This window comes from Erpetoichthys calabaricus, chromosome 5, assembly GCF_900747795.2.
Source record: "Erpetoichthys calabaricus chromosome 5, fErpCal1.3, whole genome shotgun sequence".
NCBI lineage: Eukaryota > Metazoa > Chordata > Cladistia > Polypteriformes > Polypteridae > Erpetoichthys > Erpetoichthys calabaricus.
The window spans coordinates 134,920,540-134,946,013 of NC_041398.2; the positions used below are offsets into that span (position 1 = coordinate 134,920,540).

At 37.1% G+C, this 25,474-nt stretch overlaps 1 protein-coding gene across 5 annotated transcripts in view; it reads right to left on the minus strand.

The window, feature by feature from the left end:
* Positions 1-25,474, minus strand: part of LOC114651950 (microtubule-associated tumor suppressor 1 homolog A-like) — a 148,324-nt gene that overhangs the window by 96,289 nt on the left and 26,561 nt on the right. For 4 of the 5 annotated variants that reach the window (XM_051928284.1, XM_028802077.2, XM_051928285.1 and 1 more), the window contains exon 2: positions 3,015-5,178. The exons of the other annotated variant lie outside the window; for it this stretch is intronic. In XM_051928284.1, coding sequence (XP_051784244.1) covers positions 3,015-4,946 — 1,932 coding nt within the window. In that variant the 5' untranslated portion in view covers positions 4,947-5,178. The remainder of the gene's footprint in view (positions 1-3,014; positions 5,179-25,474) is intronic. 5 annotated transcript variants of the gene reach the window in all.

Here is a 25,474-nt window from a genome sequence, read left to right on the forward strand (position 1 = left end):
TCCATGAAAGTACTAAAACATCTAAAAAATACCAGGTAATTTAAGCATAGTACTATATTTTTTCTGGAGGCTGCTACAAACACTATTTTTTTTAAATAAAGATGGTTAATCCGACTCATGAAATGTTTTCAGCACATTCACCTATAATTAGTCATATGATGCATGTACCTCTGAATCATCATGGAAGTATCTCTATTATTGGGTACAACACTTGTTTGCGATTTACATCGCCGGCTATACTTCCTTAGAAGACTGGCGTCCTTCAACATCTGCAATAAGATGCTGCAGATGTTCTATCAGACGGTTGTGGTGAGTGCCCTCTTTTACGCGATAATGTGCTGGGGAGGCAGCATAAAGAAGGACGCCTCACGCCTGGACAAACTGGTGAGGAAGGCAGGCTCTATTGTAGGCATGGAGCTGGACAGTTTCACATCCGTGGCAGAGTGACGGGCGCTTTGCAGGCTCCTATCAATTATGGAGAATCCACTGCATCCACTAAACAGTATCACCTCCAGACAGAGAAGCAGCTTCAGCGACAGACTGCAGTCACTGTCCTGCTCCACTGACAGACTGAGGAGATCGTTCCTCTCCCACACTATGCAACTCTTCAATTCCACCCGGGGGAGTAAACGTTAACATTATTCAAAGTTATTGTTTGTTTTTACCTGCATTTTTATTACTCTTTAATTTAATATTGTTTTTGTATCAGTATGTTGCTGCTGGAGTATGTGAATTTCCCCTTGGGATTAATAAAGTATTTATATCAGTTTTTTTTTTTTTTTTTTTTTTTTGAACAGGGAAAGCTTGATCTCTGACAGAGTGTAAGTACTAAATGGAATGCAGTAATCACTACATTTCATAATTAGTATATTGCAGCATCTGTATTTGTAATTGGGATTAATATATGATTAGTTGTTCAGCCCTAAATTAGTATGACACTGAATAAAATGTTGCATAGATTAAAAATGCTGGCCATTTAGGTCAATACCTATTTTCTTTCAGAAAGGATATCCAATAAGTTCTCAGAAAGAAAACTACCACTATTTAGAACTACCCAAATTCATTCTGTCTAAAGTTTTTTGTTCTGAACAGCTTAAGTTAGGGAACAAACCTTTTATAAGACTATGCTTTTCCCTGCTTCGAAATCTAAATATCTCAGTTTACAAAGTTTTACATATAGAATTTATGAATCATTTTTTGTATTTATTCAAAGAGCAGCCAATTATTGCATTAAAAAAATGCAGAAACAAAACTACAAAAAATACACTTTCTATAATAATTTTTACTGGATGTAACCAAAAAAAAATATCCTGTAGACAACAGCCCTATATGCAAAAGAAACGTCAGATTTATACAGATCTGGCAACAGACTCTACAAAAATGTCTAATAAAGATAGAATACCTAGACACTGAACTACTGCAAACGCATTTAATCAGCTGGTATTATTTCTTCTCTTATTCTGCAATGTACAGAACTGTGCAAGTATTAAGTACACGTGAAAACAATAAAAGTCACCAGCCACTTTTTTAGGCATGCCTGTCCAACTGCTTATTAACATAAGTATCTAATCAGCCAATCACATGGCAGAAACTCAATGCATTTAGGCATGTAGACATTGTCAAGATGACCTGCTGAAGTTCAAACCGAACATCAGAATAGGTATGAAAGGTGCCAAGTGAGTTTGAACGTGGCATGGTTGTTAGTGCCAGACAGGCTGGTCTGAGTATTTCAGAAACTACCGATTTACTAGGATTTTCACGCACAACCATCTCTTGGCCTTACTGAAAATGGTCCAAACAAGAGAAAATATCCAGTGAGCGGTAGTTCTCTTGGTGAAAATGCCTTGTTGATGCCACAGTAGAATGGCCAGAGTGGCTCAAGCTGATAGAGGTCTGCAGAAGAGCACATCTGAATGCACAACACATCAAATTTCATTTTTGTTTTACCACTGCAGTATTGGCATGTTGGCCAATTTATTCACTTTTGTGTCACAGACCTAGTTCTACTTTGATAATTGTTGTGCAGTACAAGACTTACTTCTGAGTCCCACTCCATTATTCTGCTTGAGTTCATGTTTTTCCTTCTTACATGCCTACTGAAATTGTGGTATTAATTTCTTGTGATGACATTTGTTCGCTATTCAGTTCAGTATACTGAACTCTGTGTACTACACTGCATATCATCACTGACCATGATTAATTGGGTCGGTGATTGCATCACAGTCTCTTCCAATAATGTTTCAATTTGTGTTTTATTTTTCTATGGTACTTGGTGTTTTTCACGTTTCCAATTTTGAATGTTAACCACGAATACCATACTGCTGTTTTTATTCGTCTTGCCATGACGATTTCTACACTTGCTTCTGCTGTTTTAATTTGCAAGGCAGTTGCTATGTTAATCTAGTGTATGATGAACTCTGCTGTTGATGGTTACGCAACAGAAAAACCTTGTAACTCCACTTTCACTAACTTTATTAATGGGATTAGTGATGCCTGTTTGACATGTAATAAATGTCACTATTACATAACACCTTGTTGCTTAACTAAGGATGAAAATTAGATTAATTATAGGGCGACATCATTTTCTCAATTTGCCAAAAACTTGAAAGATGTGACATACTGGGTTTTTCCATAGTTGGCGAGATTTATATCGGATACCTTGTGCTCTAGACATCAGTGAACAGCAGCTTTGAAAGCTGCCAAAAGTTCTTGTTACATGTTTCAGTAACAAATTTCCTGTTTTCTGTCACAATAAACATGAACTCTAAAATTGGCAGCATTAATTCACTGAATATTGCACATTAGAAATGGTTGCTGTAAGTTTATTCAAATACCAAAGGAAACATTTTGAATTTTAATTAGGCTTGTCACCATACTATACAGACAACAGACATTTTCTATGATAAATTCAGATAAGATTTTCCCCCCCCCATAAGGACAATACAAAAATATAAATACAACACACAAAAAAAAAATTAGTATCACAGAAAAATAAAAAATACTAAATTACTTACACCTAATATGTTAGGAACATCCCTCATGGCAACTCCCGAAGCAGTCCCATTGACTACAGTGCAGATCCCCTCACCATTGTCAAAGTTTAGCATTTCATCACATTCTGGCCTGTCAGTAGAAGACAAAGGGGCAGCTTTTACAGTGCTCTTTGTTTTATCATCTTTCTGACTGGCTCCATTTAATTTCTGCTGAGTACCAGTTGCTGCAGTTTCTGAAGATAAAGAGCTTGTTGAATTTGAACAGCTGCCTTTGTCTAAAGCCCCTTTCTTCCTTTTCAGATCAACTATTGGCTTCTGAACTTTGCCAGCATGTGAGTTCAAAGTTATAGATGCCATTCTTCCTGGAAAATACTGAATGCCAGAGTCTTGCTTTTGTTTTTTGAGGCTCACAGTGTTGTGCTTCGTGTCTTTTTCATTCTTGCCAGTTCCTTCCTCTTTTTTCAAAGACCTTGGTGAAGAAGACTTGGAGGGTGATGATGGCAATCTTGGGGAGGTCTTCCGTTGCAAGGAATTTATAGTTTTTAAAGATGATCCAGGTCGCGAGATGACTTTGGGCTTTATATTAGTAAAGTCAGGCTTAGGGTATTTCATTATTTCTACTTTTGCATGCTTGCTAGGTACTTGGCAGGGGGATTTTTTTATGTTCAAGTCTGAAGTTATGGTCTTTCCTTTCAGGGAGTAAATAGGATTCCTTACGCTATTGATTTCTGCAGAAAGATAATTTCTGACATCCTCTGTATTTTGTTTCACAATGTCCTCATAGACTGGAACAATGAAAGTTGCATTTTTTGAACTGGCCACAGGTGTAGATGCCTGAGCAAATTCACTGCAGATGTCTTCAGGACTAGAAATTGAAAATGTTCCCTCCATTGGCATAACTCCCTCTCCTTCAATTGGTGAAATAACCTCCAATGGTAAACAGCCATTTAAATTTGCCTGAGGTGCAGTTACAGAATGATTTCCATTCATTGAACCCTTGGTTGGAAGGATTTTAAATTTATCATCTAGATTGCACAGCGAGTTAGCAACTGTATTTTTTCTGGAGCAATTCAATGAGGCTTGAACATGCCTTTTGCAAACAGATGCTGCATTTGATAATATTCCTCTTGGGCTGCAGTCCACATGTTCAGGAATATCTATAGCATCTTCTAAAAAACAACCTGAATGCATTGAGCCTTCATCTTTCAAATTCTGCACTTCAGCATTTATATCATTCATTAATCCAGGCAATATTTTATTAATGCTGATGCTGCAAACATCTGGCATCGTGTTGGACAGCTGACCTCTTTCAGAATGAATGCTGGAGGTGCTGTCAACTGTGCAAGACTCTGTCAAACCATGCTGCAACTCTGATCCACTAATGAAACTATTTTTCCTCATTTCTTCATTGGAACTTACCGAATCTGAGACAGGTGACATCTTCTCTATAAATAAGTTCTCTAAGGACTGCTGGGGAAATTCACAGACTATGGACTTATTAGCATCACAAGAAATGTCCCAATCCATGCCTTCATTATTAGGACTCACATCTACACTGCAATTATTGTTTCCATTTTCATATTCTTGAATGCAATGATCAACACTAAAATTTTTATTATATTCATCCATGGAAGTTTTTTCTTCTCTATAAACTGATCCAGCTTCTTTGTACTGATCTACAGAAAAGGATCCAGCAGATTTAATCTTGATGTTGCTGTCATGTTTTTCAATTTCATTTTTAATAATATTGTCATGGTAAACATTTCCAGTGTTATGTTGTGAGCTGAGCGATTTGCTGTTATGTGAGATTTCATTTCCATTTTTATCTCCAATGACTAAGGGCATCTGAATACAAGTATCTTCTTCCTCCTCCCTTTCTATTGACACCCTCTTGTATGGCTTTTGCTTGATCTTGCACACACTCATTTTATTTGTGGTGTATGGCTTAAACATGCACCAGAAATGCAAAAGCTCAGTTACTACAACTGATAAAATTATTAGGAGGTCCAGAGGTTAAGTAAATAATTTTAAATTGTTCATGCAAAATATTCTGTCTCCATCAAATAATGTTGCCATTAATGCAACATATGTATTTGCAATGTAGGAAAATATTCTAATAGCAAATATCCATTCAGCTTTCTTCAGCAGAATTAAATATTTAATCCATTTTTATCTCTTCATTAACCTGCAAAAGGAGAGAGAAATATGAATGAGAAAAAAATAATGTTGAGATAAATTTAAATATACAAAATATATTCTTTGAAGAAAAGTCAATTTGTCTGGCTGTTAACATTCGCTGATCAGTCACAAAATTATAGCCACTGACAGGTGATCTGAATAACATTCTCTCATTACAATAGCAACTGTAAATGGGTGGGATATATTAGGCTGCAACTGAACAGACAGTTCTTGAATGAGATTTGTTGGAAACAGGAAAAATGGGTATGCGTAAGGATCTGAGTGACTCTGACAAAGACTAAATTGTGATAGCTAGACAACTGGATCAGAGCATCTCCAAAATAGGAGGTTCTTGTGGGATGTTCCCAGTATACAGTGGTTAGTACCTACCAAAGATGGTCCAAGGAAGAGACAACTGGTCAACTGGGAACATGGGACCCCAAGGCACATTGACGTGTGTGGGGAGTGAAGGTTAACCCATCTGGTCTGATACCACACAGCAGCTACTGTAGCAAAATTTTCAGTAAAACGTAATGCAGGTCATTAGAGAAAGGTATCAAAGCATACAGTGCATCACAGTTTGCTGTGTATAGGGCTACACCATCACAAACCAGTCAGTCAGAGTACCCGTTTTGACCCCTGTTCATAACTAAAAGCGCCTACAATGGGCACGTACGCATCAAAATTGGACAATGGAGAAATGAAAGAAGGTGGCCTTGTCAGATAAATCAGATTTTCTTTTAGTTCATGTGGACGACCAGGTGCATCTGTTTACCTGGGGAAGAAATGGCAGCAGGATGCACTATGGAAAGTAGGAAAGCCATCAGTGCCAGTGTGATGCAAAATTATCGTAAACTAAAATGAAACTGAAGACTGAAACTATTAAAAAACATTTCCATAAACTGTTAAGATTAACAAAACTGAGCTGAAAATCTAAAATGATGCGAAACGGTTACATTAGCTGACTAACTGAAATAAAATTAAAAATATTTTCAGTTTCATGATCATATCTGTAGGAAGATATCTTAAAATTACAGGCCTGCCCTGTAGGTGGTGAAATTCCTCTGACTAAGACTACTTAAGAAAACTGTATAGGAGTTTTTCAAAGATACAATTTAAAGCGACAATACTTGTAAATGCATGTTAGAGCATTGAACATTGTATAACGTCCAGATTAAGAGTAAAAACCCAAGAAACCTTAAGGTTCACCTAAATAGTTATCACAAATTAGCCTGTGACACATTTCTAGGCAAAGAGGGGGAAAAAAAAGGCTAAAATGCATAAACAACCAGACTCCACATGCAAGTTCACATAATACAAGACAACCATCATCAACATCACATTTGCAGAGGTCAGCAAGCTCAGGCTTCTTCACATTTTTGGTGTTCAACCAAGTAAACTTGTTTAGTGAAACCAGCATGTCTACAAGGCTATAAGACATGCCATCACTCAGAAAACGTTTCATTCCTTCACAACGATTTTAACATGTCATGCGCTGCACAAAAAAATGTGCTGATTGAACATTAAATTGATGCAGCAACGTAATATATAAAAGAATGGTTAAACAAGCTTGGAAAGTAACCCTTTAGTGTAGAAGGATGAAGTGAAAATGGCCTGATAGCTTTGTTTCTTTGTATGCTTTTACAATTCACCAAAAAAATGAAGAGTACCATTCTTTGTTATGTTTACATCATATACTTCATCTATACACTGGGGAAGCTTTGGCAAACACCATCAACCGTACTTTGGATGAATGGGTCATATCAGAGAACAAGATTATGATAATAGTGACAGAAAAGCAAAGTAAAAAGTTGCAACATGTACTGTAAATAGTCCAGGGGCAAGAAGAATACTGTAATTGACAATTGAGATAGAAAACATATGTTACATTGACTTCTTTTTTTCCATTCTTCCTTTATGACATTAGAAATGTGTGCATTTTTAATGTGAAACAAAGTAACTTCTATGTATAGAAGAGCTAATGAGTTCATATAAAGATTAACATGGGGGTTTGTTTAGACAGAATATGAATCAAGCCAGGATTAAGACACCCACAGGCCCCTAGGTGACTTAGCTCCTTAACAGACAGTGGATCATACTTTCATAAGGATGCAGTGTGTGGACACCCGATGGTGTGTGGCATTTCCCACTCTTGATTTCACCATACCGAGATTCAATCACTTCATGGACTGACCCCGTACTCCTGGTCATTTCTGAGCATGTACACTATATAATTTCGTTAGGAATTGGTTGAAAAGGACACTTGACATCACAGGCCTGGGCGCACATCCAGAACACCCTGATGGTAGAGCCGCCCCTGACAAGAATACAATTTAATTTTAAAAAAGCTATATGGATAATGAAAGGTTTAATTTTTGTTCACTATAAATTGGCATGTTAACAAAATATTCTGAATACTGTTAATTGTAATAGATAAGGAAGAAATGTATGTATTACTAAAAAAAAAAAAATGTATGAGACTTTATGAAAAAATATATAAAAATGTGTATTACAATACTTGCTTGTTAGCCTCGCACATATTGGAATATCCATCACTATTGCAGATGGTTTAAATTCTGAGATTAAACATAAAAGGGAGATATATGTACATAACTGAATATTTTATTATAAAAGTGCAAACAGGAAAGTGGAGCCTAGGTATTTTTGCTTTTAATTTTTTTTGTCCCTAAAACTAAATAGGAATTTACTGGTCCATTAACTCTTTGCTTCCTTACCTTCAAAGAACAGTAAATATAGCAGAGTAATTTGTATTAAACGAGGGAGCAGAACACAATTCCACCATATAAGTACAACAGGATGAGGCTAACATAGTAGATTTAATTTTAAATGGATAAAATTTGCCAGTTTTACTCAGTTACCCATAATGACACAGTGAAAACATGATTTCAGAAAGGTCTGGCAAATTATTAAAATCAAAAACCTATCACAACTATTCATACCCTAAATTCTGTACTTTGTAGAAACCCCTTTGGTAGCAATTACACTGTCAAATCAAACTAGTAAGTCTCTTAGTTAAGTCTGTACAAGATTTGCACACCTGGATTTGGTCGGTTTATACCATTTCTCTTGGAAGATCCTCTTAAGCTCCATTAGACTGCATGAGAAGCATTTGTAAATTCACATCTTTGCGTCTCCCTAGAGATATTCTGTGGGTTTAAGTCTGGACTTTGTCTGGGCTACTCAAGCGCAGAGACTTGTCCCAAAGCCATTCTAGGTTGTATGCTTCAGATTAGTATCTGTCTCCCCGATCATCGACTCTGGAGTAGGTTTCCTTTCAAAGACTTTTCTGCATTTGGCTGCATTTATCCTTCTCTAAAGTCTGACCAATCTCACAGCCTCTGCCACTGATAAACACCCTGCAGCATTATGTTGCCACCACCATGCTTCACTGCAGGAACGGTATTAGACAGGTGATGACCAGTGCTTGATCTTCACCAGACATAGTGCTCAAAGTTTTGCATAAAGACCTCGATTTTTGCCTCATTAGACCAGAGAATTTTTTTCCTTATGCCCTCAGAGTTCCTTAAATGCCATTTAGTTAACTCTAAGTTGAAGTTTGCCACTCACTGATAAACTCCTGATTGACAGAGTGCTGTTGAAATGTTCCTCCCTCCACCACAACAGCAGAGGACTTCTGAATCTCTGTTAGGGCTGGTTTATACTTTACGCTCAGAACGCATCCATGCTTGCATCACAGTTACCATGCATTCCCAGCGTTCATTTGAAGCGTCCTCTGAGCATGTCCTCAGAAATTAACGCGATGCAGTGCCATCAAAAAAATCGGGGGGTGTAGTGTGTTCAAATTGGAACATGATGTCAGAGTCTCTTTACTATCAACATGTGACAACAAGCTGCTTTACACATCCTACAGGATCAATGTGCATGCTTCAATGTTTGATGAATGGGTCGATGGTAAAGCAAAATGCTGGCATACAAATGCATTTGTGGTGCATTTATATTCAAGTGTTGCATATTCCCCATCATAATAACAAGATACATTTTAAAGGACTCACATACCATCTTCTGTGCCATCTTTTTTTTTTTTTTTTTTTGCACCTTCACAACAGCATCAGAATGTACGGCAGCGTATTTGTGACAGAGTAAAAAGGTCTATTTTGTGATTAAAGTGGAAATTTCAACTTTAAAACTTACAATTTATTTTGTCATTAAAAGTAGACCGTCGTAAACATCTTAAAACTACTACGTGGTATGTGCTTCTGGGGCTTCCTCCTGAAATGACACCAGCAGCAAGCAGCAATTGTCACACAGAACACATTAAATGTATGATATTCCAGCTTTCTGTACATTTAGAATCCTTAGATTTATACTTGAAATCATTAATGAAATGCATTAAAGTATGTACAGTGCATCCGGAAAGTATTCACAGCGCATCACTTTTTCCACATTTTGTTATGTTACAGCTTTATTCCAAAATGAATTCTGAGGAAAAAAATGAATTTAATCTAACACCCCATAATGACAACGTGAAAAAAGTGAGATTTTTGCAAATTTATTAAAAATAAAATAATTGAGAAAGCACATGTACATAAGTATTTGCAGCCTTTGCCATGAAGTTCAAAATTGAGCTCAGGTGCATCCTGTTTCCTCTGATCATCCTTGAGATGTTTCTGCAGCTTAATTGGAGTCCACCTGTCTATATAAGGTCCCACAGTTGAAAGTTCATGTCAGAGCACAAACCAAGCATGAAGTCAAAGAATTTGTCTGTAGACCTCCGAGACAGGATTGTCTTGAGGCACATATCTGGGGAAGGTTACAGAAAAATTTCTGTTGCTTTGAAGGTCCCAATGAGCACAGTGGCCTCCATCATCCGTAAGTGGAAGAAGTTCGAAACCACCAGGATTCTTCCTAGAGCTTGCCAGCCATCTAAACTGAGCGAGTGGGGGAGAAGGGCCTTAGTCAGGGAGGTGACCAGGAACCGATGGTCACTCTGTCGGAGCTCCTCTGTGGAGAGAGGAGAACCTTCCAGAAGGACAACCATCTCTGCAGCAATTCACCAATCAGGCCTGTATAGCAGAGTGGCCAGACGGAAGTCACTCCTTAGTAAAAGGCACATGGCAGACTGGAGTTTGCCAAAAGGCACCTGAAGGACTCTCAGACCATGAGAAAGAAATTTCTCTGGTCGGATGAGACAAAAATTGAACTCTTTGGTGTGAATGCCAGGCGTCACGTTTGGAGGAAACCAGGCACCACTCATCACCAGGCCAATACCATCCCTACAGTGAAGCATGGTGGTGGTGGCAGCATCATGCTGTGGGGATGTTTTTCAGTAGCAGGGACTGGGAGACTAGTCAGGACAAAGGGAAAGATGACTGCAGCAATGTACAGACATATCCTGGATGAAAACCTGCTCCAGAGCGCTCTTGACCTCAGACTGGGGCAACGGTTCATCTTTCAGCAGGACAACGACCCTAAGCACACAGCCAAGATATCAAAGGAGTGGCTTCAGGACAACTCTGTGAATGTCCTTGAGTGGCCCAACCAGAGCCCAGACTTGAATCCGAATGAACATCTCTGGAGAGATCTTAAAATGGCTGTGCACCGACACTTCCCATCCAACCTGATGGACCTTGAGAGGTGCTACAAAGAGGAATGGGCGAAACTGGCCAAGGATAGGTGTGCCAAGCTTGTGGCATCATATTCAAAAAGACGTGAGGCTGTAATTTCTGCCAAAGGTGTATCGACAAAGTATTGAGCAAAGGCTGTGAATACTTATGTACATGTGATTTCTCAGTTTTTTTATTTTTAATAAATTTGCAAAAACATCAAGTAAACTTTTTTCAAGTTGTCATTATGGGGTGTTTTGTGTAGAATTCTGAGGAAAAAAAATGAATTTAATCCATTTTGGAATAAGGCTGTAACATAACAAAATGTGGAGAAAGTGATATACAGAGCATCCGGAAAGTACATTACATTTTACAGATAAGTCATTAACTTCATTTAAATAATGAATACTGTTAATAATTACACATGGTGGCAGCACGGTGGGGGAGTGGTAGCGCTGCTGCCTTTCAGTGAGTCATGTCCCTGGTGTTCCCTACCAGGAGTTTGCACGATTTCCGGGTGGGTTTCCACAATGTTCTCCGGTTTCCTTCCAAAGACATGCAGGTTTGGGGATATGATGATGATAAAATGATGCTAGTGTATGTGTGTGCTTATATTCACCTTGCAATGAGCTGATGCCCTATCCAGGGATTGTTTCTGCTAGTGCCTGATGCATGCTGGAATGGGCGCATCGCTGAATTGATGGGTGCAATCATTAAACATCTGTCCTTTTCACAGAGATTGTGGCAAGGTGTCCTTGGAATTTAATGATTCAGGCAATTCATAACTCAGGGAAGTCGAACATTTTCTCACCATGATGATATCTCGCACTGCCACCTGGTGGTATCTTCCAGATTTGAGTAAAGTACACACGCGTATAAACAGTAAAACGTTTGTGTAGCAAAAGCATCCGCAGAAGCAAGCATCGTATGAAGTAAAACCCGGCCTTAGAGTGACCACTGGATTCTTGGTAACCTCCCTGACCAAAGCCCGTCTTACCCAGTTACACAGTTACTCTAGGAAGAGTTCTGGTGGTTCCAAACTTATACCCTTTCACAATTATTGAGGCCCCTGAGCTCCTGGGAATACTCAAAGACTACATATATGATTTTACAACCTTGCCCTGATCTATGCTTCACCGCAATTTTATTACAGAGATGTAATTAGAGTTCTTGGACTTCAAGGCTTAGTTTTCTCCCGATATGCAGGATAATTTGTGGGACCTTGTATGAACAGGTTGTGTGCCTTTCAAAACTATGCCCAATCAATTCAATCTGCCACAGGTAGACTTTAATCAAGTCCTAGGCACATCAATGATAATTAAAGCAAACAGGAAAAACCTGAACATAAATTGGAGTGTTACAGCAAATGGTATAAATTCTAACATAAATGAGAGGTTTCAGTTATTGATTTTTTAATAAATCTACAAATCTTTCAGAAAACACATTTTCACTTTGTCATTATGTGTTACTAAGTGTAGATTTTTGGGCACATATAGCAAAATTATCCATTTAAAATGAAATTAACAACACAACAAAGTGTACACAAAGTGAAGGGATCTAAATTTGTGAATCCACTGTACATTAATATAACATTATATTTAATTGTTACAAATGGTTTTCTCTAAATAGGGCACAACAAAGAAGTAAGTCAGTATATAACCTTGGTAGATTTGCTGACACCTGCAGTGTGCATCACTTAGTTGGGCAGTTACTCATAATACTGCATATTATGAAGGGAGAGCAATTGAAAATAGTGGATGCATTTAACACTAGAATTACCAAAGCCTACGAAAAAACTCGTAGATCCATCCCACCTTAAATCGATTCGCACCTCTCCATCAGTGTATTTTGTCCTGTAAATGTGACGATAAGCAGCAAGCAGCCTACTATCACATCCCCCCCCCCCCCAACCGCTGCACAGTTTTCTCAGCTCAAGTCTGTTTACCTGCATGTCAGTTGCTTAGAGTTGTATAGAGTGAGATGTCAAGCAAAATGACACCTTTTATAAATACTATATGGTTATTTGGAACACAAGCATTTCATGTGTGTTCCTTGTGTTTATAAAGATTGTTGTAGACATCATTAAAACAAACATTTTTCATGTTTTAGTAATAATTGACAAAATGTAGACATGACGTGTTTAATGTGTGAAGCCTGAAGTCCAAATATCAAATAAACACTTTTCACAAAAGATACAAACAGAACAAGTGTGCTTCTATTCAAGAATATAACTGCAGAAAAAGAACCCACGTTAGGGTGCAACATTCACACCCCTTTGATACGATCACTTTTGGTGGCACAATGGTAACAACTGTTGATTGGTAAATCCAAACTTCACGGTTTCAACCCCGGATGAGTCCATTTTGAGAAGTGAGCTGCTCTTATTCTTACTATTTTTGAATAAAAACATACATTTGATTTGAGTCTGTAACAGCCGGTGTAAATTTATGATACTTGTAAAGGCAAACTTTTTTTTTTTTTTCCAGTTTTATTCTCTCAGTTGCGTTCACGATCATACCCTCCTCCTACCCCCCGATCTGACACTGCTGTTTTCACATAAAGACACACTATAACAGAGGTGACCTCAGATGAAGACGAGGGTTCTACATCAGAGAAAGAATGCACGTCGCACTTTTGCCATCGCTCTACTTTGTATATGTACACGGGAAGCTCTGCAGTCTACTTGTGACAAAGTACAGCGACAGCAGCTTCCACCTTCAGCTATAGACTCTTCAGTGCGCAAGCAACTCTCCATGCTAGTGTTTAGATCTGGACGGTGCACGTGCCCAAAACATTAACATTTATATGTTACTTACATAAAAGCCAGATCGAATGTTATTTACAGTGCATCCGGAAAGTATTCACGACGTATCACTTTTTCCACATTTTTTATGTTACAGCCTTATTCCAAAATGGATTAAATTCATTTTTTTCCTCAGAATTCTTCACACAACACCCCATAATGACAACATGAAAAAAGTTTACTCGAGGTTCTTGCAAATTTATTTAATTTACACCTTTTATATTTGTACCTTTTGTGAAAAGTGTTTATTTGATATTTGGACTTCAGGCTTCACACATTAAAACACGTCATGTCTACATTTTGTCAATTATTACTAAAACATGAAAAACGTTCTGTTTTAATGATGTGTTTATATAGATTATTGTAGACAGAACACACATGAAACACGTGTTCCAAATAACCATATACAGTAGTATGTATTAAAAGGTGTCATTTTGTTTGACTTCTCACTCTATACAACTCTAAGCAACTGACATGCAGGTAAACAGACTTGAGCTTGAGAAAACTGTGCGGCGGTGGGGGGATGTGATAGTAGGCTACTTGCTGCTTATCGACACATTTACAGGACAAAAGACACTGATGGAGAGGTGCGAAGGGATTTAAGGTGGGACGGATCTACAAGTTTTTTCGTAGGCTCTGGTAATTCTAGTGTTAAATATCTAGGGTCAGTGTTTATTCAGTGTTGTGTCAGGGTTTATTCAGTGCCTAAGATGGAAAGCTAGATACAGAGATAACCTACAGAGTGCAGTGTGGATGGAACAATTGGAAGCAGGTATTAGTAATATTGTGTGAGTGAAGAATTAAGGAAAAGATTAAAGGTGTTTAAGGCAGTGGTAAGACCAGCAGAGTCATGGGCAGTAAAGGGAGCACAGGAGAAGTTACATTTGGCAGAAATGAGAATAATACAGACAGACAGAATAAGAAAGGAGACAATCAGAGGTACAACAAAAGTTGGATTGATAGCTAATAAAGTACAGGAAAGAAGGTTGAAGTAGTATGGACATGTGAGGAGGATAAACAATATATTATATACTAGCAAAATACCCGCGCTTCGCAGCGGAGAAGTAGTGTGTTAAAGAGGTTATGTAAACATATATATACATATTATATATATATATATATATATATATATATATATATATATATATATATATATATATATATATACACAATGTGTATGTATGTATATATATATATATATATATATATATATATATATATATATATATATATACATACATACATATATATATACATACACACACACACACCAACATATATACACATACATATACACACATACATACACACACACACACACACATATATCCATCCATTCATCCATTTTCCAACCCGCTGAATCCGAACACAGGGTCACGGGGGTCTGCTGGAGCCAATCCCAGCCAACACAGGGCACAAGGCAGGAAACAATCCTGGGCAGGGTGCCAACCCACCGCAGGACACACACAAACACACCCACACACCAAGCACACACTAGGGCCAATTTAGAATCGCCAATCCACCTAACCTGCATGACTTTGGACTGTGGGAGGAAACCGGAGCGCCCGGAGGAAACCCACGCAGACACGGGGAGAACATGCAAACTCCACGCAGGGAGGACCCGGGAATCGAACCCAGGTCCCCAGATCTCCCAACTGCGAGGCAGCAGCGCTACCCACTGCGCCACCGTGCCGCCCCACACACATATACATATATACATATACACATACATACATAGTGCGTTGTAACACGGGCGGTGATTGTTACATGGGAGGGAGATGACAAATCACAGCTTCCCGCTTTCTAATCGGGCCTGTGATTGGTGCTTTGACTGATGCCTAGATCCCACAGTATCTCCCCTTAGGAGAGGCGTTAGTGTAACTGAATAGCGGTGCTGCAAGTTTAGCTTTACACCTGTTTTTAAGGCTTATTGACTGAAAGGGGCTTTCATGAAAAAAGTTAGGACTTTGCTACAGGATACACCCTCCACAAGTTAAGGAAGTAAAAATAAAAGGTATATATTTCTGTTTTATTTAAACCTTTTAAGTTTGTATGCGGGCGGTATGGTGGCGCAGTGAAAGGTGCCAGTTAGGAGACCCGGGTTCGTTTCCCTGCGTGGTTTGAATGTTCTCCCCGTGTCTGTCTGGGTTTCCTCCCACAGTCCAAAGACATGCAGGTAGGTGCATTGGCGATTCTAAATTATCCCTGGTGTGTTGGTGTGTGCGCCCTGCGGTGGGCTGGCACCTTGCCCGGGGTTTGTTTCCTGCCTTATGTCCTGTGTTGGAAGGGATTGGCTCCTGTATTTAGGATATAGCGGGTTGGATAATCGATGGATGGACATTTTTATGCATAGCCCCATTTGCCCGTTTTCATTTTTTTTTCCTTTCTTCAGTAATATTTCAGCAAACCCGGAGCTTGTCAGTTCAAATCCTGGTACTGACACCACTGTGTGACCCTGAGGAAGTCACTTCACCTGCCTGTGCTGCAAAAAACAAAAGTAATGTAACAAATTGTTGCAAGTTGCTGGAATAAAGGAATAAGTCAAATAGATAAATATGTATTAGACACATAGGAACTATTCATTTATTTTCTGTTAAGTCATCTGCAGCAAACCTTTATAAATGAGGGTTATTCCTTTTTAGATAGTGCAAACTGTTTCTTCTTCATTGAGGGTTTCTCTTGGAGAGCTTTTTTCATTTCATTGAAAATTAAAGCAGCAGCTGCCAAAATATGTAGCTTTCTGATTAATTTTTCAACATTGTGTAAAATAACTTTATAAAGTAACATAAAAGGTTTAAATACTGGTTATCCTTTTACACTAAAATATTACTAAAGAGATACAAAAAAAGTAAAATGCATATGTTGTTTTTCTATAAGGAGATTAAATATTACTGAAGAAAAAAAAAATTAAAACAGCCAAATGGGGCTATGCATACGAACTTAAAAGGTTTAAATAAAACAGAAATATATACCTTTATTTTTACTTCCTTAACTTGTGGAGGGTGTATCCTTTAGCAAAGCCATAAGTTTTTTCGTGAAAGCCCGTTTCAGTCAATAAGTCTTAAAAACAGGTGTAAAGATATTGACAATAAGCTACGCAAACCCACCAAGACATGGAATCGTTTAAATCAAGGCGCGAGTCGAAAAACACCATCCCATACTATTAGTTAACGATTAACACATTTCTATATGTATTGTAAGCATACAATACAACTAATAATATGTTGCGCTTATTTATCTGGTGTACCGTCATTTTTGCGCGTTTAACAGCTGAAATCCAACGTGGTTTGTGCCCTTCAGAATGAAAACAGTTTGCATTTACCTTTTTAATAAAAGGCAAGCTTTTAAGCCTGAGAAATCACCCCATAAATGCACACGTTTAATTGCACATGTGTTAATATGTATGCTTACACACTGTTTCTTCTTCATTGAGGTTTTCTCTAGCATGTAGATCGGGGTAATTACATTCAGGGCCTTCGTAGTCTGAATCACAATCTCATTGTATGGGTGGTTACCTACCAGGTAACGCTTATGGTTGGCCAGCAAGTCAGCTAACATCAGCCACGGTGCCTTCAGTTGTGAGAAGCACGTCATAGAATGGTTGAAAATAGTTTACTGTCAAATAATGCAAAGAGTACGCGACACGTGTTTCGCCCTAATTCTTGGCTCATCAGGCGTACACACTCACTGCACTCGCTTACGGGAATCGAACCTCGGACGTCAGCGCTAGAGGGGCTTCGCAGCGGTGAAGTATTGCTTTTAAATTTTAATTAAGAAGAAAACATTTTTAAATTGAGGGAAAATATACCAATAACCATTTGTTAAGGATCTGTTTTTTTATGAAGCTGCCTTTACACAGCCTGTCCGTTGCTTTATAAACGAACGTCATATAAGGCCTTCCTTTCTCCTTCACAGTCAATTCACGTGATTATTACGTGTGAGGCGTGATGACGCGATACGCAACCCCGCCTCCCACGGCCAGCGAGCTGCAGTCCATTACTGTATATGGACAAAAAAGAGGTTCTAGTTATGACCGTTACGCTTTGAATTTCAAAATGAAACCTGCCTAACTTTTGTAAGTAAGCTGTAAGGAATGAGCCTGCCAAATTTCAGCCTTCCACCTACACGGGAAGTTGGAGAATTAGTGATGAGTGAGTGAGTGAGGGCTTTGCCTTTTATTAGTATGGATATATATATATTATATATATATATAGGCAAAAGAGTATTGGGAATGGAGATACAAGGGAAGAGAAAGCAAAGGTGGACAGATAAAGTAGAAGATTATCTGAAGGAAAAGGGCTCAACTGGCAAGGAGATGCAGGAACGAACAGTATGGATAAAGTTGATCAAGCACACCTACACAACATAGAAGTGGGAAAGATGAAGAGGAAGGAGAAGTATCTTACAGTACCTTCTAAGAGCTGAAACATACTGTGTAACATTTATGAAAACCAGAATCTATTCTAACTGTTCTCATTTTGGATGCATATTTGATAAAACTAGGTTTTATTAAAACCACTGTTTGTTAAAAAAACCTATGAACTAAAGCCCTTACCCAAAAAAGCACACACAAAATCCTAAAGAATGCATTGCTCACAAATTTTATCAACCATTATCTTCCAGTTATTAGACTTGACAACAGCAAATACAAGTCCATTTAAATAAACATTAAACAACTCTTCTAAGATAAACAATGACAGTTTGTGCATAAGAGTCCTGTTTAATAAAAATTTAGAAAGAGCCTCAGATTACGAAAATTGTTTTTTTTACCATAAAATTTGTGTAAATTAAAAATTTACCTGGGGAAAAAATACCTCAAACACTAAATTACAAAGAAGACTATTTGACTATAGCAGTTTATTACACATTCTTGTTCTTAGTCTTTATTCTGGAATAAATCCAAGTATACCCTACATGGCATGCACCAATGAAAAAAATCAAGCATATTGAATCCAACAGGTATGTATCATTTTAGTTCATAATGCTCTAGGACACTTAGTATTCTCTGTATATGAAGAGCCACCAGGATCATTTTGTTTTCTGCTAGTGAGAAAAGTGGACTGACTTGGTCAATGTAACATATGTGACTTCTGTTATTCTCTCCCCCATGGTTTATTTTGCCCATAAAGTTTGTTTAGGGGGATTAGTTTATAGTAATGCTTAAAGGTTAAATATCCCTTACGTGTATAAAATGTTGCACCAGACTGATACATCTCTATACAAACTTCATATTCTCAGTACACCTTATTATTGTAGGACTTTAAAGTGACATCTGGTCCCAGAAGCAAACAGATCAGTTTAGGTACCACAGTCTAAGGCTTCCCATCAGTCAGGTCTACTGTCAGAAGGTCGCTATCATTGGATTTGACCGAATGATGACTTTAAGACATTGTGGTGCCAAAATCTTACATTTTAAACCTAGAAGCAAATCCCAGGGTCTTCACAGACTCCAATGTACTTTGATTACTGGTAAACTCCAAATATATTTAAGTATATATATTCAGATGTTGTATTATCTCTGCATATTAGAATCCTCACTTGGATCATGTTATCTAGTGCAGATCATGTGCAGAACAAAGAAAAAAAAATGAACAAGCACTTGAATGTTTTGATGTTTGCTGCTTTTCGACACTCTGCATTAGCATGTACTATGACCAGAAAGCAGGGATCCTTCCTAATTAAAAAACAAAGAAGCTAAGTAATTTACAAATACAAAGCATTCTAAAATCATGTAGCTCATAGAAGAAACTGGTTGAAACCAGAGAACATAAGCAACCATACAAAAGTAACTGAGTTTCAAACTGAGAACTTAGATGGAACTACAACAGGCCATTAACCAGAGAGGGATGATTTTTGTATAATGTGCCACTGTGCCAGTTTCTGAAAAAATCATCATAATTAAAGGGACATGACAACTGAATTCATAAGAGCCGTCTGGGGATTTCTGTAAAATTCTATAGCTTTCCAAGAACACGACACATTTTCATTCTAACCACAGTTTACAGTTTTTTTATACCTAAAAAATGTAAGCAATACTTGTATTTTGTACAAGTGACGGAATAAATCTTGCCGAGGATTTGAGACTAAAGTTTAACTCTACCAGCTGACACATGTCCGAATGTCTACTGCTTATCTCTACCTACTAATATTTTCTGGTGTTCTTAAGGTTCTCAGTGCTCTAACAAACACATCTTTAACAATATCAGTTGATGGAAATTTATCAGACCACTGTCATACAATGTGACAAGAAGGAATTTGTCCTCATCGAAGAACATTAAACTTAAAGCAAAATGTTCTTTGCACAGATCTGGATTCAATGTACTGTATGTCGTAACATGTAATATGCCACAGAGAAGATATTTTGCATACAACACTAATAGAGATTATATATTAGTGTGTATATATATATATATATATATATATATATATATATATATATTATATACACACACACATACTCCCAACCAATCGTGTCGCCCTTCATAACATCCTGAAAATCATTACATCCTTGTTCCGCACCTGTTATTTTCATTTTGACATTTCAATCTAGTTCTAAAGTCCCTTCACCTCACAAGCTCGTCTGTCAGTTCATCCTCTCTGTCCCTTGCTTATACTGTACGTGTCTTTTCTGTAAGTCTTCTCAAACCGAGTGTTTAATAGAATGTGAGATGGGAGTTGAAGAATACATATATTTTTTGCCACAGAAACAACAGCTTTCTGCGATGTATCAATGGCATTGTTTCACATACAGCCACAATAAACTGTATGATTAATAGTGGCAGGTACATCACGCGGCACAGTATTCACACTTGGATGACCCTTTCTATCAATGATGTAGCAACCCATCATAAACATGGTCATGCAACCCACAATTTAAGCAACACTGCTCTTGAGCATCAAAAAGGGTGGTGAGAGTTTATCCCCTGCAAAGTCTATGGCACACTGAAGAGCAAAAGAACAAAGAGCTGAGCATATCTGGTATCAAACTCCTGGAATGCTGGTACTGTACCTTTCCAAAAACTGTTTTTTTGGTTCTATGTAACTAAGTAAGCACTTTTCAGTATACAATACTTGTATTTTTTTTTTTTTTTTTTAAACCAAGGGCTAATTTCGCAACACTTTTAAACAGTGATTATTCCAGTATGTATGATTTCATGTTTTTGTTTTTACCATCTCTGTGAAATTCTTCTCATTTCTCTGTTTAAGGTCTGTGTTGAGCGAGCAGATGAAAACAGTGATGACATGTCTTTGTGAGATAGTGGTTCTCTAGACAAGTCCGAGTCTGGAGTTGCCACAGTAACACAGTGTGAAATGGATGAGTCACATGACAAGGGCTGGAGTCATATTCAAAAAGGACAGTAGGATATGCAGGAAGAAGAAAAAAGGATAGTCAGGATTTCTTAATCGACGGAAAAAACTAATCATCTGTCAAAATGTATTACCAGGGTGGGAAGTGTCCCATTCACAGTGATAATAGAAAAAAAATAAAATCAAACAGATTATTTTATATTCTTGCCATTTGTCTTTAATATAGTTGTATGTATAGATTTTGTTCAAGTTGAGAGGGAGGGAGCAGAATAAAGTGACTGGTGTTGTCCTGCCAGCCTGAACAATCATCCTGCATAACTTACATAGTGAAGTGTAGCCAGTTAGTCTGTTTTAGGAGCGGACTGTTACAATATTAGTTCACTGGAGTTGCTTACTCTTGAACATGCTACATAAAATTGTGTTTGAATAAAACATTCCTGCTTTTCCTACCGACTTCCCTTTGATTTTTGTTGGTCACTGAAAAACTGAATTTTACAGGAAATTGTATTCTATTGAAATTAAATGGGTATTAGATGTTTTAGGCTTTTTATTTGTTTACATTGTTCAGTTAAGCATTTCTTTTCATGGTTTTTGTCAATTATATAAACAGAAATTACATTTACGTGGAACACGTAATAAACAATGTTTTAAGCATTGTCCAGAAAAGGTGAAGAAAATAACATTGTGAACTATGTATAGCACTTACAGTGTAATGATTTAGAGTAGGATGAGCCGAAGCTGTGGCAGGGGTCCGGAGGGGTAAAAGGACATGGGGTGATGTTGTTGTAAAGGATATTGCTACAGAACTCTGTATTAAAGGACATTACCAATAGCGGCATTTAGTAAGGTTATAAATGTGATTTAAAGTTGATTCATTCCAAGCTAAATACTGCTAAAAACCTTGACTCTCTATTAGCAGCAAAGCCTAAAATTAGTACTGCTTCATTATACTGTGGGTTAGTATTTTATTATTTTAGAAAAACAATGTTAAGAAAAGCAGGCAACATTAAGCATTAAAAACAACTAAAAGAACTCTAAAATGAGAAATAAATATATTTGCGGTAGATGGACCTACAAAAGTACAATGCTACTACATCCAGTATCGTTTATCACTCATAACTTTTAAACCTTATTAATCTACACTACTGGAAAATATTCTAGTTTATGTATGGATAAATGAATGAGAAGCTTCAACTTCTGTAATTAGATCCTGTTGCATCAATCAATAATGAAGTTTCAAGGATTAATGGTGATAAGATACCTTTATACATTTTTAATGATGGAAGACAAAACAGCATTACTATTGAATTCATAAACAGAGGGTGAAGAAAGGAAGAAAAATAAAATATTTGTCAGCTAACAGATTAAGTCCACCATCCAAAGCATTTTGCATTGATAGAGCAACACAGTTAATGCATATATATATACACCGAATTGAAAACAGTGACAAAGAAGTGCAATTCAGTTTAAGTGAATCACAGTAGATGGGTTCAAAGTACAACACAGTGGTAAAGTTGTAACTGCAGTTTGTGAGTTAGAGATAAATTCAATAGCCACTAGGCAACAGTGTAAATTAGTGTTCTATAACTAGAAGAAGCAAAATCTCAATATATTTTTTAGTCACTGTGTTTCTAACCATAATTCAACTCAAAATTAAACACATTATCTAAGACTATAATAGTCAGTAAAGTATTCCAAATATATACAGTATAGTAGTGATCAATTTACAAAACAATATCCTAAGAGCTAGACAAAAAGTTACATTTTGCTTAAAAATGAATCAAATGACTTACTATAAAAAGTACACGAAAAGAATTAAGAAAAAGTATTTGGGTATTGATACTCTCTCCAATTAGACAACATGGCTTAAATTCCTGAAAAAATGCCTATAACAAAGTAACTGAAAGAATGTTGATATTGATTAGTGAATCATGATGTTTATGTTTATAATGCAAAAACACTATTGCTCATTTAGTTAAAAAGCTGAACTTTGTCAGGATGGTAGATCTAAGTCAGTAGGTATCTGCAATGAAAGGACATTTTAATTTGTTGATAGTTAAGGGTTAAAAAAAATGCTGTGTATAACACATACAAATTACATGTAGCGATTACCTATTTGATTTCAAAATAATAGCTTCCTGTAAAATTCTATTTTTCCACTGACCATTAACAAAAGCCAATGTCAGTCACTAGGAAAAGCACAAATGTTTTAATTGGGGGGGAATGGCATGTAGCATGTTCAAGAGTAAGGACTTCCAGTGAAGAAATAAGAACGCCAGAGATTATATTATTTTATATATATATATATATATATATATATATATATATATATATACACACACACATACATACATACATACACACACACACATACATATATATATACACATATACACACACACACACACGCACACACACAGTGGAACCTCGGTTTGTTCTAAAACACTGGTCATAAACCGAAGCAATTTCCTCCACAGGATTGTATGTAAATACAATTAATCCGTTCCAGTCCGTACAAACTGTATGTAAATATATATATTTTTTAAAGTTTTTAAGCACAAACATAGTTAATTATACCATAGAATGCACAGCGTAATAGTAAACTAAATGTAAAAACATTGAATAACACTGAGAAAACCTTGAACAACAGAAAACTAACACTGCAAGAGTTCGCGCTATAGCGCTAGGAACCGCTCGCTAAAAACACTTTAATGAGTTTTAAGCACAGTGAAAAAAATGAACATTTGAAAATCCGTAATTTAATAAACCACCAAGAAAAATAACATTGCAACAATGCACGCTACGAACTGATCGCTGTAAACAGAAGTGAAAACAAAAACAAGCCCGGTGTACTCTTTAATTGCCTTCTCTGCCTTATGAGTTCAGCCCTCTCTCTCGTGTGTGTGTGTGTGTGTGTGTGTGTGTGTGTGTGTGTGTGTATGTGTGTGTGTCTTGCTTGCTTGCTTGCTTTCTTTCTCTGTCTCTTTCTCTCTCTCTCTCTGCACAGGGAGAGACTGAACATGTGTGGAAATCATCGGCACGCACAAACCGAAAGGGAAACTGGCTTGTTCGTATACCGAGTGTGTGGTCGTGAACAGATGCAAAAGTTTGGCGAGCTTTTTGGTCGTAAACCGATTTGTACGTGTTCAGAGATATTCGTGAACCGAGGTTCCACTGTGTGTGTGTGTGTATATATATATATATATATATATATATATATATATATATATACACACACACAGTTACTCAGTACTTCTGATACATCCAATTAACCAACAGCAGTATAACTGAGGTCCACTGCCCTACAGCTAGTGAACTTAAATTTAATGGGACTGTTCAGATTTGGTGCTTCCCCTTCTTCCCTGTGCTGCCATAATAGGCAATGGCCCTAGAGGCACCCCAACTCATAAATGGGATTGGAAAATGTTATGCTATTAGTCTGATGTACCTTTCTGGAAATGTCAGAATTACAAACCAATCTCTTGTGGAAAAGGTTTAAAATTTTATATCTAGTACATACATGCTAATTATTATGGGCTGTATTATACCATTCCACAAACCTGTTCAGGATTAAACAGATAAATACAGCAAGTAAAGGAAATTATCCACAGTATATCAAGGGCAAAAGGTACAAAGATCATTTATTTTGCTTAAATAAACCGGCCTAGAAGCTGCATGTAAAACACACAACAGTCAAAAAGGCAAAAAAAATATTCTTACCCCAACCTCCCAGCAGAGCATACTTCTCACCACAGAAATACAAGACTCATATGGAGACACCAATACTGCTTAGTTCCATACATATGATACAGCATACAAACATTAAATTTTAATTTACTCAATTGAGGTAGAGGTTGACAAATGTGAAACAGACTATAAGTAAAAAACATGGGCTGCAGTAATACATAAAATTCAGGAATTATTAACAATTTTTAAACATCCACAGCCCTTCATATAGAAATAACTCAAACCAGAAAGCATGTGTCAGGGTCCAAAACGTATTCAGTGTTTGGTATTTTAGGTCAAACTAATATTAATCAAATCTGACAGTATTAAATCCTTATCCTTTTATATCAGCCACATGAAGCAGTTGTGCTACATGTTTTTGCAAAAGCAAAATGCAGTTATTTTATGGTTAACTAAGCTATGGAGTTTTATGGGTAGGCCTACAATTATAATAATCATTACTAATGTCTTGCAGAAGCTGTTAAGGGGCAGAGATATGCACTACAGAATAAAGCAGAATTGAGAAAATAAAATTAACCTGAAAGAAAAAACATACTAAAAGACTGTTGGATTCACACAATCCTTGCTGTAAAGGAACATCTTAAAAAGTACTAGTTTCCACTGGAATGTACCAGTTCATTTTTTCCTGCTACTCTAGGGAAAAAAGTGGCATTTCCAGCCTATATGCCTAGTCAGTTAGTGCCCATTGACAGTCTTACACTAGAACCATCTACACCTGCTATTAAATTACTCTCAGTCCTTTTCTCAGTCAACTCAATAAATTACAGTTTATTATCTTTGCACAAATCAAACATGCATTACTATTTTAGCATTCCCTAACGTAATGAAAGTTTTCCATACTCTAAAACAAACTCAACAAA